This window comes from Anabas testudineus, chromosome 17, assembly GCF_900324465.2.
Source record: "Anabas testudineus chromosome 17, fAnaTes1.2, whole genome shotgun sequence".
Classification (NCBI taxonomy): Eukaryota; Metazoa; Chordata; class Actinopteri; order Anabantiformes; family Anabantidae; genus Anabas; species Anabas testudineus.
The window spans coordinates 996,564-1,012,025 of record NC_046626.1 but is presented as its reverse complement, the minus strand read 5'-3'; the positions used below and the strand labels follow the sequence as shown (position 1 = coordinate 1,012,025).

The 15,462-nt window shown below is 42.1% G+C and overlaps 2 protein-coding genes and 1 pseudogene across 2 annotated transcripts in view; 1 reads left to right on the top strand and 2 right to left on the bottom strand.

Annotated features, from left to right (window-relative positions):
- The window catches only part of LOC113171853 (dual specificity protein phosphatase CDC14AB-like), a 7,539-nt gene extending 6,996 nt beyond the window's left edge, over window positions 1-543 (top strand). The window contains exon 9 of the mRNA XM_026374596.1: window positions 530-543. Within this exon, the coding sequence (XP_026230381.1) occupies window positions 530-543 (14 nt within the window). The remainder of the gene's footprint in view (window positions 1-529) is intronic.
- Window positions 544-556: 13 nt separating this feature from the next.
- On the bottom strand, window positions 557-5,286 carry LOC113171852 (annotated as a pseudogene).
- A 4,675-nt stretch (window positions 5,287-9,961) lies between these two features.
- Window positions 9,962-13,799, bottom strand: LOC113171365 (39S ribosomal protein L37, mitochondrial-like). Its single transcript, XM_026373668.1, has 8 exons — window positions 13,305-13,799; window positions 12,794-12,977; window positions 12,271-12,386; window positions 11,740-11,928; window positions 11,474-11,628; window positions 11,209-11,340; window positions 10,535-10,609; window positions 9,962-10,296 (listed from the first exon to the last, which is right to left on the bottom strand). The coding sequence occupies exons 1-8, from the start codon at window positions 13,687-13,689 to the stop codon at window positions 10,219-10,221; spliced, it is 1,314 nt and encodes a 437-aa protein (XP_026229453.1). The 5' UTR covers window positions 13,690-13,799; the 3' UTR covers window positions 9,962-10,218.
- Window positions 13,800-15,462: the final 1,663 nt, after the last annotated feature.

Below are 15,462 nucleotides of genomic sequence, written 5' to 3'. Positions count from 1 at the left end.
TTAATAATACATCAATATTGACCCTGTTCATCTGCACCTTACTGGGCGAAAATACCAGATCTTTAATGTCTCTCCCAACAGCACAGTCTCATTCAGAAAATGGAAGTGTGACACTAAATGTAAAGCACGGGTTTAGGTTAAAAAAAGTAACACTGTCATCTGTGCTGGGAGGCATTCTGGGACAGTACAAAGTGTAGCTCATCCTTGTTTCAAAAGATTCCAACCCCAAAAAATGGTAAACTAATTTTTAACTGAAACGTGGATTTGGAGAATTACTTTAGCGATATTTTTATTACTAATGTCATATTCATTTTGTAAATCAATTGTAAGTTTGAACAATTAAAGGAAAAACACTGACTTGCAACATGCCTTCTCTGCCCTGGTTATTATATTTATCGTGACATCACTGGGTGGAGTTGATCATTTTTCATGCTGCAAAGAATTCCACTGCAATAATTTTCCTTTACAATTGTCAGTGTTTCACAGTAGAGAAATTGATTCATTATTTCTGTTAAATATTGTGTGCCAGGTGTTCATGAGTAGTTCCTTCTGTTAGCTAACTTACAAGGGGTTCTGGTCGTATCCGTGGCAACGTACATGGCTTCCCATGATTGTCAAGCACCTCAAAGGTCATGAAGGCAGAGTTTATGTGTCTGTTAGACCCCTCCTCCTGGTAGGCCTCAGCTCGCACCCCCACCTCCATGCTGAAAGACAAATAAAATCACCCATGTCTTTCACGCATTCTTACTCAATGGACAGTTTTTTGCAATAACCTGAGCTGTTAAGTCAAGTTTTATCTTATCTGATCTTATCTTCTGTGTCTTTATTGTTCATGTACACACTGATACCTGTTTTGAAGGCATTGTTGACTATAGCCCTCAGCAGCAACCTGTCTCCAACTTGAGAAGGTCCTCTGAAAGTAAACATGTCGATGGTTCGAAGAGTCGGATGAGCCTGACACAGACGACTACACAGAGAGAAGACACATTATGCAACTGATAAAACTACAACATTAGGAAGAGACTGTGGTTCACTGTCATGTACTTGCCAGAATCAACGCATTTACAGCATGATGGATTAATAAAGTACTGAGACCCAGAATAAAGACAATTCGACTGTTATAAGTGTGCTTCAAGGTAAACAGAGGCACTGCTATAGGAGTTGCAACACAAGATCAGTCCCACAAAGGCTGTATAGTGTCATTTTCCTTATCGTCATTTCTATATAAAATAAATATACTTGGTACCTAAAGATGTGTATAGTGGGACTGAAACTCTGGACAATACGTAGCATGTGTAAACTGTTTTGATTAAAAGTTTCTGTTAAGATAAGACACAAGACAACTGAATTGCCTCTTGTGTGGCCACAGTTTGATATATGTCCACTGATACTTCTCTGAGACACTATAGGCATTCCAATAAAAACCATTTAACCCCAAATTGGTTAACCAAAGGCAAAACCAAGATTTATTTAGTTTACTACTAGTATGAGCAAGAGCATGTGAGAAGATGGAACTAGAGAATATTTGGTATTTTTTCCTGAAATGATCAATAATCTAGCTGGCCTTTTTTCCTGTCATTTGACCACTTCAGGTTCGTTCAGGCATCTAAAACGTGTGTGCGCGTGTGTGTCTGCACCTGGCAGCAATCATAGCTACATTCACCATCCAGGCCATGATCTGTCCTCCAAATGTATTCACCTGGCAGATAGACACACAGAACACAAATCAGTCAACATACTCCTCAACACTGTAGAGTGATTAAACAGTTAAAGAATTAGTATTCACTGAATACATCAGGGTGTATTTGTCTGGCCTAATGCATTAATAAATTACCTGATGGTTAGCATGTGGAGGTAAAACAAGTTCAACACTCTCCACCCTGGTCTCTCTGCTGCTACTGCATTGCCAACTGTCAAGTTGTCAACTGATGTGCACACACACATACACACGCGCGCACGCACACACACCACACAGTTTAATAAACACAAGGATATCGTTTGTTTTTCTGTGAGATCATAATTATGAAGGGCAAAACCAACATATTTTCTACACTGTCTGTTGCCCTCAACCCCATTGCCCTGCCATATATGGATACATCATTAACTACGGGTTAAAAGAATAAAATATATACCTCTCCACACTTCCCACAAATTTGTGGGGGAAGTGTGTAAAGTTTTTAAGCAAATATTACACAAATATGGATAACTAGTGAATTTGTTGGGTATTGGTATTTTTTATTAATCATTAAAACATAAATCCATTTGGTGTTCAGGTAAGTCATTTCAGCAGAAAGACAGTGTGCACAGGGCATGATCAAAATGAACTACAGTTGTGCATTGGTCTTGGTAATAAAGTGCAACACTTCAACTGCGACTTATTGATGTGTTAACAGTTTAGTATTTGTGGAATTGTAAAGCTACTGTCCTGGATCTCACCAGTAACAGTCAGAGAATCTTTCATGTAATGGTGTCTGCTAAATACCACATTGTGACCATGTACATCACACCTACCCTGCTGATCAGATCCATGGGAGAGCAGATCTTTGATGATGTCATCATGCACCATTCTGACCCTCCGTCTCTCAGCTGCTAAGCTGTATTCAACTTGCTCCTTCTGAGTGTGAGGTATGATGGGCTTCAATATTACCTGTGAGGTAAAGTCAGTTAATGTGCCCACTTTCTGTGAGAAAACTTGAGTTATAAAAGTTAGAAGATTCATAATGTCTTCATAATAATTTCTGATCATCCATATGACTCCCCATTACCTTTTGTCCAGTGTTTGTGCGCTGGGTAACAAAGGTGGCGTAGGCGTGGCACACCCGCCAGTGACGATCAGAGAACAGGTCCTCACAGCTCACCTGGATACCCACCTGAAGTGCAATATGTAAAAGATTAGAGAGCTGTTCACACCAGACATCCTAACAATATGGCTGAGCTGAAGCAGTTCTGTGAGGAATGGTCAATCTTTGACCTTTTTAATTAATTGGCATCGGCTGATGTCTGCATCTATAATGGCCAATTAATAAAAAACGTTTACAGTGTCTCCAACAGCCTACACTGGTAGCATTTTAAGCAAACATGCTACTGACAATTATAGTATGAATGTGAAAAAGTATTTGGGTGCATTAGTGCGAGTGACTCACTAGTATGTATTTTATTCACACTTAAAAAGAGCAGCGAGTGAGATTAGCAGATGTGAAAACACAGTTACAATGTTTATGCTGCAGCCTCTCTTCTCTGTTTTTGTGTCTGTGTGACTGAGGGCAGAGCACAGCTCTTATCTCTTATACGCAGACAGTGAGTAACTAAAAAGGTTTATTGAAAATAATTGTTAAACACACACAAACTCAGAATAAAAGACATCCCACGTCTCTTGAGAGTCTTGTGTATTTCAATAGCAGCTCTCTGAATCCCTAATACCCGCCAATAAGGGTTAGGGTTAGCACAGAGTAGGTTTAACCCTAACCCTACTACACACAGGAGTACACAGCATATCATAAGTGACCATTGTCACATCTACATCAGTGGTGAAGTGCACTCAGGAACAGTACAAAGTGTAAGACATGCTATTGTTTGGACTTGGCCAAGGTGTCAGTAATCAAACATATATTCTGAGTTTCTCTTTTTTACTTTAGTTTTTTATACTTCTCATTATTTTCCTTGTTGCTATACCAGTCCTTGTGTTTTTTTGCCACATTTTCACACAAAAAAAGAGAGTGTGAAAATTCTGAAGGAAGTGATTAACATTAAAAGCTTAACATTTGGAGTAACATGATTGTTGCAGTACAATGAATAAGCATATGTTTATAATACAGCATATGTTTTGCTGTAATTTAGGAAACCAAGTTCTGAAGTGCTTTTGTGTATTACATGCTTATTGCCTAAGAAACTGTGTGAAAGTAAAGTTACAGAATGCGTGTGCATCTTTGTAGAATGTTACACTGCTGATATGTTGTAAGAACACAAGATGGATTTCTCTGACCTCCATGCTGGTGTTAAATGCTCGGTTGACCTTTGCCTTGATGTTGACCACCTGACCCACACTGTACAGAAGGACAAAAAAGAACAATGACAATACATTGCACACAGAGACATACACACATTAGTAATTTAGATGGCCCACGCCTCTGTACACACACTTGCTGTTACCTGATGGTGTGTTCAAAGTGGATGTCATCCATCGAAGCAGTGACACAGGGAGATCCAGCATGCCTCTCAGCTGTCCACAGAAAACAGAGATTTGTCATTTCCTGTCTGGCTTGTCTGTGGTTACAACACACACTGGACACTCACACTGGAAGTGAGCATACAGCACACGCTGTATGACTAATATTCACTGACACACACACACACACCAGAGAGGCAGGCGGTGGAGTCCATCCATTTGAGCAGTTGTCCCACACTCAGCTCCTGTCTGTGATTGCTGTGACAGGGCATCACGATCTGACTCATTTTCACCTCTGTCGCGTTGATCATCTCTTCTTCGTCTTCCTCCTCTTCTTCATCCTCATCTTTCTCCAGATAACTTGGCACTCTAGAAGTCATCTTTGCAGCTGAGGGGAGAGGACAGGATCTTTAGGCATGTGAGACTACCAAAGATTTTCACTCCTATAAAAAATGGATGCAACTACTCTTATCTAATTCTAATATAAAGTTGTCCAATTTTTATAAAATATTTTATTTTAAAGATATTTTTTTTAATATAAGTTTTCCTTATTTTATTTCACCTTTATTTATCTTGGAAAACCCCATTAAGGTTAGATATCTTTTTAGGAAGACTTGGTCATAATGGCAGCTACCAAACTACATACACATTCTGTATGATAAGCTGACATCCATATTTAAAGTAAACAAGGACCTTACTGCTATTAAAGTGGTTGTGTTATATTTTTAACATACCCAAAGCTAAGCTTCAAGACTTTATTAAACCCTCAAGACAACTTAAGTAGAAACACAATAATGCAACACATGCCCTCTGCAATCTTTACAGCTCTATGAGAACTATTTTATTGTTTATATTGTTAGTTTTTTCTTCATCTTCACTTTTATTGATCAGTTACCCAAACTTGGTGGAATTTAGCAGAATATTTGTAATTCTCTTTTTCTAAATACCCTGGCTTCCATTAAAGAAAAGACACACACATAATATGAAAAAAGAAATGTTATTAAACCTGAGCTTCGAGCCCCCTGCCCTGTGGGGCAGACAAACTCTAATCCAACCATGAGTAACAGACTCCAAGCGGTGCCAACGCTCAGTCAGCAGCAGCAGGACTGTTTCCTGTTTGTCTGGTAAAATGAGTGAGAGTGAAGGATCAGAAGCTCATTTTCAGATGCGTGCGTGGAGAGGGGACTTGTTCCTACTTGTTTAAACTGATGCTATATCTTGATTTGATATCAGCTCTGAAGCTCTGAGGTTCCCAGCTGTTTTACAGTAAAACAGGTCTACTTTTGTGAGCTGACAGATTTATTGAAAACATTTGTTAGTTTCAGTCAAACTATAACACAGAACATGAACTGCAGCACTGAGGAACATTAAACATACAGAACATTGTGAGAAGTGACACCACAACCTCACGATGAACCTTTCTGTGTGATCTTACCTGTAAGACAATGTCCGCCAACCCTGACTCACCAAGTGATATTAGATAAGCGTATGCATGCACACACCTTCCTTATAATGCTAATCCAGTAAGTGCAGTCCTAAGAGTAGGACTCACAGCCACCGATGGCGACACACTTCATCGCAACAGCTTCCTGTGCGTTGATACATTTCCAGTTTGCTGTTTCATCAACTGAAAGCTTTATGTCACGGGTTCAAACCCTGACAACAAACAGGTCTTGGCGCAGCGTGGAGCCACTTTTGCCTGGCTGGTGGTCCGATGTATCCGTGATAACTAAAAACTAACAAAGTGATAACTAGTGTGTAGTTTAGTAAGGTGGTGCTGCAACCCACCAAACCGTGTGAAACATACAACACAGCGATGCATGGTGCACTCATCTTCTTTAGGGCTCTACCTCTGTTTCTAATGGATGAGTAAGTTCAGCTCTCCACGCTGTGTGTGCTAACATCACCTGTACGTTTGTGAACATGAAGTTATTCACTGTCAGCTGGTTTTTAGGTGCTTTGTACATGACGTGCAGCCCAAATACAGGGTTAGGCAGCTAACGTTAGCATAAAGCTGTCAAATGATAGCACATATACAGCATTATTTGCTAGCCATGTACGTTACTCGCGTTACAGTCTTTTTTCTTATTGTAGCTGTTAGCTAAATAAAACTAACTTCAAACATCTCTCACAGCCCCAAAACATTAGCTAACGTTACACAACTGTCGAACTCATAGTGCACATACTAGGTAATCCTAACACCGATTAAATATCACCGAAAACTGTCGAGTTAATTCACTTTAACGTGTTCACATTAGGAGTAACGTGAAGTTACAAACCTGACAGCGGCCAGTGACTCGTCAAGTCCAACAACGACACCGTGCAATGTAGCTAGCGAATAGCATACCGGTAGCGTATACCTTTCAAAGTAAAGGTACGCAGCCAGCACGCTAAAATATAGGTATTCAGCTATCACCTAATGTGAAATAACATTAACAATAAGTAATTCAACTACTGACAGTGAAGTACAGACATAAAGAAAACGTTTAAAAACTACTTAATAATAAACAGAAATTCAGTTGCATAAGCTGTTTTTACAACACGCAGCTTTTTAATACATTTCATGCTACACTTACTTTTATTTATGTAGGCCGAAAGGTACCTGATTTCCGGTATTTCATGTATGTTTGGCTAACTTCACCAAACTGGACACGGTGAAGTTCAGCCTGAAAGTCAGAAAAGTGGGCACGACTAGGATCAGGTGTGGGTTTACCTGTGCTCAGGCTCCTGTCTGTCTGTCTGTCTGTGCTCAGGCTGTCTGTCTGTCTGTCTGTGCTCAGGCTCCTGTCTGTCTGTCTGTCTGTCTGTGTCTATCTGTCTGTCTGTGTTCAGGCTCCTGTCTGTCTGTCTGTCTGTGTTCAGGCTCCTGTCTGTCTGTCTGTCTGTCTGTCTGTGCTCAGGCTCCTGTCTGTCTGTCTGTCTGTCTGTCTGTGTCTATCTGTCTGTCTGTGTTCAGGATCCTGTCTGTCTGTCTGTGCTCAGGCTCCTGTCTGTCTGTCTGTCTGTGTTCAGGCTCCTGTCTGTCTGTCTGTCTGTGTTCAGGCTCCTGTCTGTCTGTCTGTCTGTGTTCAGGCTCCTGTCTGTCTGTCTGTGCTCAGGCTCTGTCTGTCTGTCTGTCTGTGCTCAGGCTCCTGTCTGTCTGTCTGTCTGTGTTCAGGCTCCTGTCTGTCTGTCTGTCTGTCTGTGCTCAGGCTCCTGTCTGTCTGTCTGTCTGTCTGTGCTCAGGCTCCTGTCTGTCTGTCTGTCTGTGCTCAGGCTCCTGTCTGTGTCTGTCTGTCTGTCTGTGCTCAGGCTCCTGTCTGTCTGTCTGTCTGTGCTCAGGCTCCTGTCTGTCTGTCTGTCTGTCTCCTGTCTGTCTGTCTGTCTGTGCTCAGTCCTGTCTGTCTGTCTGTCTGTCAGGCTCGCTCGTCTGTCTGTCTGTCTGTCTGTGTTCGGGCTTCTGTCTGTCTGTCTGTGTTCAGGCTCCTGTCTGTCTGTCTGTCTGTCTGTGCTCAGCTCCTGTCGTCTGTCTGTCTGTGTTCAGGCTCCTGTCTGTCTGTGTGTCTGTCTGTGTTCAGGCTCCTGTCTGTCTGTCTGTCTGTGCTTAGGCTCCTGTCTGTCTGTCTGTCTGTGTTCAGGCTCCTGTCTGTCTGTCTGTGCTCAGGCTCCTGTCTGTCTGTCTGTGTTCAGGCTCCTGTCTGTCTGTCTGTCTGTGTTCAGGCTCCTGTCTGTCTGTCTGTGTTCAGGCTCCTGTCTGTCTGTCTGTGTTCAGGCTCCTGTCTGTCTGTGTTCAGGCTCCTGTCTGTCTGTCTGTGCTCAGGCTCCTGTCTGTCTGTCTGTCTGTGTTCAGGCTCCTGTCTGTCTGTCTGTGTTCAGGCTCCTGTCTGTCTGTCTGTGCTCAGGCTCCTGTCTGTCTGTCTGTGTTCAGGCTCCTGTCTGTCTGTCTGTCTGTGTTCAGGCTCCTGTCTGTCTGTCTGTCTGTGTTCAGGCTCCTGTCTGTCTGTCTGTGTTCAGGCTCCTGTCTGTCTGTCTGTGTTCAGGCTCCTGTCTGTCTGTGTTCAGGCTCCTGTCTGTCTGTCTGTGTTCAGGCTCCTGTCTGTCTGTCTGTGTTCAGGCTCCTGTCTGTCTGTCTGTGTTCAGGCTCCTGTCTGTCTGTGTTCAGGCTCCTGTCTGTCTGTCTGTGTTCAGGCTCCTGTCTGTCTGTCTGTGTTCAGGCTCCTGTCTGTCTGTCTGTGTTCAGGATCCTGTCGGTCTGTCTGTCTGTGTTCAGGCTCCTGTCTGTCTGTCTGTGTTCAGGCTCCTGTCTGTCTGTCTGTGTTCAGGCTCCTGTCTGTCTGTGTTCAGGCTCCTGTCTGTCTGTCTGTGTTCAGGCTCCTGTCTGTCTGTCTGTGTTCAGGCTCCTGTCTGTCTGTCTGTGTTCAGGCTCCTGTCGTCTGTATGTGCTCAGGCTCCTGTCTGTCTTGTCTGTGTCAGGCTCCTGTCTGTCTTGTCTGGCTGTGTTCAGGCTCTTGTCTGTCTGTCTGTTGTTCAGGCTCCTGTCTGTCTGTCTGTGCTCAGGCCTCCTGGTCTGTCTGTCTGTGTTAAGGCTCCTGTCTGTCGTCGTCTTCTGTGTTCAGGCTCCCCCTGGGTCCTGTCTTCTGTCTGTCTGTGTTCAGGCTTCCTGTTGATCTGTCTGTGTTTCAGGCTCCTGTCTGTCTGTGTTCAGGCTCTGTTCTGTCTGTGTTTCAGCTCCTGTCTGTCTGTCTGTTGTTCAGGCTTCCTGTCTGTCGTCTGTGTTCAGGCTCCTGTCTGTCTGTCTGTGTTCAGGCTCCTGTCTGTCTGTCTGTGTTCAGGCTCCTGTCTGTCTGTCTGTGTTCAGGCTCCTGTCTGTCTGTCTGTGTTCAGGCTCCTGTCTGTCTGTCTGTGTTCAGGCTCCTGTCTGTCTGTCTGTGTTCAGGCTCCTGTCTGTCTGTCTGTGTTCAGGATCCTGTCTGTCTGTCTGTCTGTGTTCAGGCTCCTGTCTGTCTGTCTGTCTGTGTTCAGGCTCCTGTCTGTCTGTCTGTCTGTCTGTGCTGAGCTTTCCAGGAACACATGACAAGGTTTGTAAAAAGGAAACTATTGCAGCATTTCTCATTCATTCTTGCAGCTCTTCATTTATTTTTCAGTTATTTATTTGTGTAGTATTTATAGTTCATAGAGCCCCAAGATCATTACAATATTTATTCTAAAGTTATCAACCTGACAATTAGCAGCCAATAGTGTAACCTTTCTGTTTCACAGCTGACAGCAACTTCTTATGGTGGTTCCTAAATAGGCTGACACATCTTTTAATGGATCTCAGCCTGTTCTTGGTAAAATTGTGTGGAAAAGTTTTTTCCAGAATAAACATTAACCTCCAGCTGGCAGCTGACGTCTTGACATTATTGTTCAAAATGTCAATGCATGATTCAATGCACCTGAAACAGTATAACAGCCCCACAGCATTATGCTCCTTATGCTGCGTTTAGCTTCTGTGACATGACAAAATGTCTGTAAGTCCTTCATTAGTAGCATCTGTGCTTTAGCTTTTAGTAACCAGTCAAAATGTCTGCTGTTTATAAAGTCCCAGTGTTCTGTGTAGAGGTCTGAATACAGTCGTTATTTCCAGTGTGATGGTTGAACAGATGCTGCTGATATTTCCATAGCTTCTAGGCATTTTGCCCTCACATAAAAAACTGTAGCTTAAGATGAGACATTAAAAGAAGAAAGTGAAAAGGGAAACAAACAAGAAAGAATAGCAGCCTCATTTGGATTTAAACAGGTTAACCTGGAAGCCATGACAACTCATCCACTCAGATACATATTGAGAATGACTGTTTTTATTGATTGAATTTGAACAGTGCTCGAGCCCTGAAGCACACGCACTCGTACACGCGCGCGCGCACACACACACACACAAACACACACACGTGCACACACACACACACACGTGCACACACACACACACACACGTACACGCTTACGCACACACACACACGCACGCGCACACACATGGTCTTGCTGCTTGGACATTGTCCATCCACACACAAACAAACACATCCATGAAATAAGCTGTCCTACACAGCTCCGTTTAGGTACAGGGCCAGGAACTTGCTGAATGCTTCAGGTTTGTACCCCGCCAGACCAGCTGGAACCTACAGGGAGACACACAGCAACCAATCAGAATTAAATCACTTCCTCTGTAACAAAACTCAATAACAATTAATTCCTACAGTGCAGATATGAAGAATGCTTCACCATCACACCAATAAATGTACTTGAGATTAAATAAACTTGAACAAGTTCTAATCTATCTCACACTAAAAGGTTGAATACAGAATCTGTCATCACAGGAGATCTCAGCTGTAAACAGCCTGGGAGTGATCGACTTACCTTCACTTGCTTCTTCTTGATCAGTGGTCGTACTTTCGCAAAATCATAGAGCTCGACGTCTTTTTCCAGCCACAACTGTGACACACAAACAGCATTTAAAATGAATAAGAAGAACTTTAAACTGAATAAGAGAGGTGGCAAACAGCACACATAACACTGTGACACCATCTATTTAGTTTCATTATGACTCTGAGGCTACCACTACAGGCTACATCTGTCCTTCATACTCCTGCATTATTACATTAGAACTTAAGGTGGATGTGTGTCCGTGTTTTTGGCTGCAAGGCTTCATATGACTTACTGATTAATAAATGGCTCATCCTGCTTTTAATTATTAAAGGGCGATTCCACAAACTTTCAACTTGCTTCTAGAATCCAGAATCAGAAACACAATGGCACTATGGTTATAGTTCAACAAGTATGTGCATATGTATTAACCCCCGCTGATTTCCATATGTTAAAAGATGACATCATCACTTTTTAAACTCAGATGATGTCACTTGGTTGTTCATACAATTGCATTTGTAGACTCACAGCCTTCTACAGCGCCTCCAAATTACATACCAAGCAAGTGGAAAATTGTTGAAGCCACGGTTTACTACTAAGTATATTTGATTCTATGGCACAACAACTACAGAGCACATAGAGTTCATAATAAATGGTGTATGAAGCACCTGGTTCTTGATGCCGTCATCTCCTGAGAGATCTGTGGTGTTGAGCTGGAAAACCATAAACTGGAAAATTCTACCGTTGGTCCCCACAGCCTGTACAGTTACAGGACTGTCTAATATGCCCTGGGGCTGCGTCTGACACCAACATACAGACAATATAGGAGAGAGAGAGATAGACAATTGTGATTTATGCACAGCTATGAAAGCATATAGATTAAACACAGCAGTGCACTCCTTTAGCTTTATCCTGTTGTTTGTACATCCTCACCCCGTACAGTGTGTAAGCACGGGCCAGAGCATTCCCAAAGCTGAACATCACCATCTTGGCTCTGAACTGTTCGGGAAGAAGCTTCCAGCGAGCATCAGCTCCCTCCATGAAGTAAAGTGTATGGGCATGAGGGTAAGGGTAGTCTCCCCTGAAACCTGAGTGGAACAGAGTGAGACGTGTAGTTAGTCTGACCACTGGAACTAAACAAACAACTCAGCAAAGTCTGCTCCCTGCAGACTAATATTAGCGTCTGGACCTCTCCTCACCTGAGCAGTTCATCTCCTCCTTGTAAACGTGTACTTTCTGTAGGTCGATAGAGGGGGACACGGGATAGAAGGATTCCAGGACGTGATCTGCTGTGTCTGCAACTTCCTGTTTCCCAGAAACCTCTGGGAGAGGATCCATGCAGTTGTGCAGCAAACCATTCTGGCCCCTAATCTGGAATAGGTCATATCCTGAGAAAACACAACATGTGTAAGTGTTATTCTGTGGCATTCTAAAATATCTCTTATAACACCTCAGCACAGCAACATGTAATGAACTGTCTCCAGAGGATGAATTCTAATGACTGTGAGCCCCTTATTTTTCTTTTTCTTCGTTGTACTTTTCTTTGTTCATTACTGTCACTAACATGTTATGTTTCTTCTTCTGATGTTTATTCGGGGCCGTCAGCTTTTAGGTGCATTACCGCCACTCTTTGCTTTTTTCTTTGTTTTACAGTGGTAATGCTAAGACCTTAGCTCCCTAATGAGAACTGAACCAGTTCTGTATTCTGTAAAAATCACTACTCTACTTGCCTCTTTTCCATGTAGCTGCCAATGAGTATTTCTCAGCCAGGATCCTCCTTCCAATCGCTGGGTGACTGGACTGCAGAGTGGCACACAGATGGAGCAGGTTCATGAGCAAAGTGTTGCTGACAGAGGAAAACACAAGCAAAGGAAAGAGATGTGATTTATGATCCTAAACAAAATGCGTAAAAGATCCTGTGCTGCTGATCGAAGCTAAATATTTAGCGAGTCAACAACTGCTACTTTCACAGCTGTTAGCCAAGATGAAAACAAGGAAAACACAGGTTAGAAAATATACCATGTGTGAATAAGCTCCTCCATTTTGGTTCTGAATAACTAAGACTCTAAACCATGCTTAATGTCAGAATGACTTTGTGATGAAAAGAGAGAAAAGACATCAGCTTGATTTGTTTCTCCTGTCGCAGGAAAGTTCTGGGCTTACATAGAAAAAAAAAAACAGAACCACGAGTATCAAGATGAAAAAGCCCTTTAACAGTTATGTGTCTCTGTGTTCACTGCCGAGACACGCTACCTGTATTTCTCTTTGCTCGGACGTTCCTCTGTCGTGTCCCAGAAGCGAGCATGTTTGATAGCGTTCTGCACACGCTCATCCTGATCTGGGATCTGATTAGCAGGATTGGCAGCCAGTGCAAGGAGATGAGGAGGCAGACCAGAGATCAACTTGGACTTGGTCAACCACAGAGCCTGACACACACCTGCCACAGAGAGAGGTGATGATGTGAAGTGGCATGAGATTTGACTCAAGGTCAAGCTACTCTTCCTCAACTGCAGGTTGGATCAAAAAAGGACGGCAAGCATGCACACTATCAATCAACAGTTTCTATCGCTTGACATCTGTTAGGAATAAGCTCATTTGCCAAACCTACATGATATCTGAAAGTGGAAACAATTATGACCAGGTACATAGGAAGGTTAACAGGATCCTATCATGGACTCTGGTTTCTGTAATATCTGCATTACAACCAGCTCGTTTTACGCAGCAATGTGCTTTAAGAGTGATACTCGTTGTCGTGACACTTTACCTTCAAGAGCACTGGTCCTCTGGTTGTACACATAGCACGGCTTGTCTTTGTACAGTGGCATCTCGTGAGCCGGCGGAGCCCTGTAATATCTCGGGTCCTTGTAGTCCCTTTCCCAGTGTGGGTTAACGGGCTTTGCCAGTCCCGGTACATAGTGCATCCTTTCTCCGTAGGTGATCATTTCCAGCCCGGGGATCTCCACTCTTTCTCGAGGTTTACGTGCGGGGGGAGCTTTGGCTGTCAGACACCGGCTAACACTGAAGTGTCTCCGGGCCTGCAGGCAGACGACTCCTCCATGTGACGGCAACCGGCTCAAATTCTTCAGGAAAGCGGTTTGAGAAAACAGCGGAGCCACCGTTTTTAAACACTGAGCTGTTTCTGAAAACATGTCAGCTCTAAATCAAACTCTTATTACGTTTCTAGGACTACGTTTAATAACTTTGACCGAAGGCACTGCCTGTCAATGAATGTTACTGTAGCACGCCGCCATATTGGATCCCGTGACTTCTTCGGGGATATTTTAGCGGTTGGGAAATCCTTTATTGAGGCTCTACCGCCACCTGCTGCACTGGAGCGGGACTGGCACAGTACACATGGTGAACAAATCAGTAACTTTTTGACAGCAAACTATTTTTATTATTGTATTAATGTCTACAAGAAATAAGAGATTTATTGTTATATTTGTGTCATTATGCAAACAACAAATATACAATTAATTCAATTACAGTTATATTTTTTTTTACAAGATTTCAGATAGTTTTTGTACCAAAATGAAACAAAATCACATTCAGAGAAAGTGAAGTAAAGCATGACAAAAGACAATTCTATTGTAATGATTTTTGTAATGTAACACAAATATAACAATGCCATAAACATTTTCTGTAAACTTAGGGAATAAAATCAACAGTAATTTGTAGCAGGCACAACATATCCTGGAGCAGTTTGACAGTAAATGCTTAATCTGATGACTAATTAAAAGAATAGAATAAAATACAAATAAAATAAAAAATGGAATAAAGTTTGAACAGTAAATGATGGAGTCAAGGCGTTGTTGCTCAGGGAGATCTTCTCCTTTCTCTTCTCTTCTTCTCTTATCCTGTCTTGTATTTCACAGCCAGGGAGGCCAAGCTGAGGAAAAGGATGGCAGTTTTTCCCAGCAGCAACCAGTACCAAATCTGACCTTGCAGACCTATGTAGAGACAAATGGATACAGATCAGATTTTGTTGATTCTTTTAAACAGGCTGAGGAAACACTTTCAAGTGTCTGGGACTGTTTCTTATTGGTATGCTTCCTATCTTTCTGACTTCATTGGTTTTGGTAAAACCAATGAAAGTTCATCCAAAATCTCTAAAATATCATAGGGCGTTCTCCAAGGATCAATTCTAGGTCCAGTACTTTTTAATTTCTATATGTCATTGCTGGGAGCTACGATGATGGCACTCAGCTTTAGCTGGCTGTTGATGTCACAGAACGTCTTACACCTTAATCAGAGCAAATCTCAGATCTTAGTCCATGGAGAAAGAAAGAGAAACTCGAGCCAGAAACCTCAGTGTTGGTCTGGCACCAAATCTGCTTTTTATCATCTAAAAATATTCCCAAGATGTGTCCCTTTCTTATTATGAGTGACACAGACAGAGACAAATGCACATTTGTCACATTGTTTATGTTACACAACATTAAAATAGTCTACTGCTAAACTACTGAAAGTTTTCAAACACAAACCAAAAACCTACCTCTTTAGCCTGAATGTTTAAACAGTTTGTGGGTATCAAATATGTGCTTCTTTATATATTATATACTGTATGTGCCTATTTGTTCACATATGTGTATGTGTGTTATGTATATATGTGTATATTTTTGTGTGTATACATACATCTGTACTTTCTGTTGTATAATAATTAGTTATGTGGTCTTTGTCTTTTGTTTTTAGTTTTTCCTCAAGTAAAGTAAAAGCTGTAAGTAGGATGTCGAAACGTTTGCAAAGCCCTCTGAAGCAAGGTTCATATTTGACTTAATTCTTGATGATCTAATCTTACAATGCTGGTTAACTGCTTTTATACCAATGTGAATGTGTATGTATGAAAAGTGTTATAAATATATAATCTATATTTTTTTACTTTTAGTACTTTTTAGTATTTTTAGTATTCAAACTACTCACTG

What these genes read in the sequence shown, in the direction of transcription:
- LOC113171365 (XM_026373668.1), bottom strand. Translation starts at nt 13,689, where the DNA reads ATGTTTTCAGAAACAGCTCAGTGTTTAAAAACGGTGGCTCCGCTGTTT. An exon ending in GGAGGAGATGAACTGCTCAG is followed by an intron (nt 11,629 to 11,739) that starts GTGAGGAGAGGT and finishes TGTTCCACTCAG; the next exon opens with GTTTCAGGGGAGACTACCCT. An exon ending in ATGACGGCATCAAGAACCAG is followed by an intron (nt 10,610 to 11,208) that starts GTGCTTCATACA and finishes TGTGTGTCACAG; the next exon opens with TTGTGGCTGGAAAAAGACGT.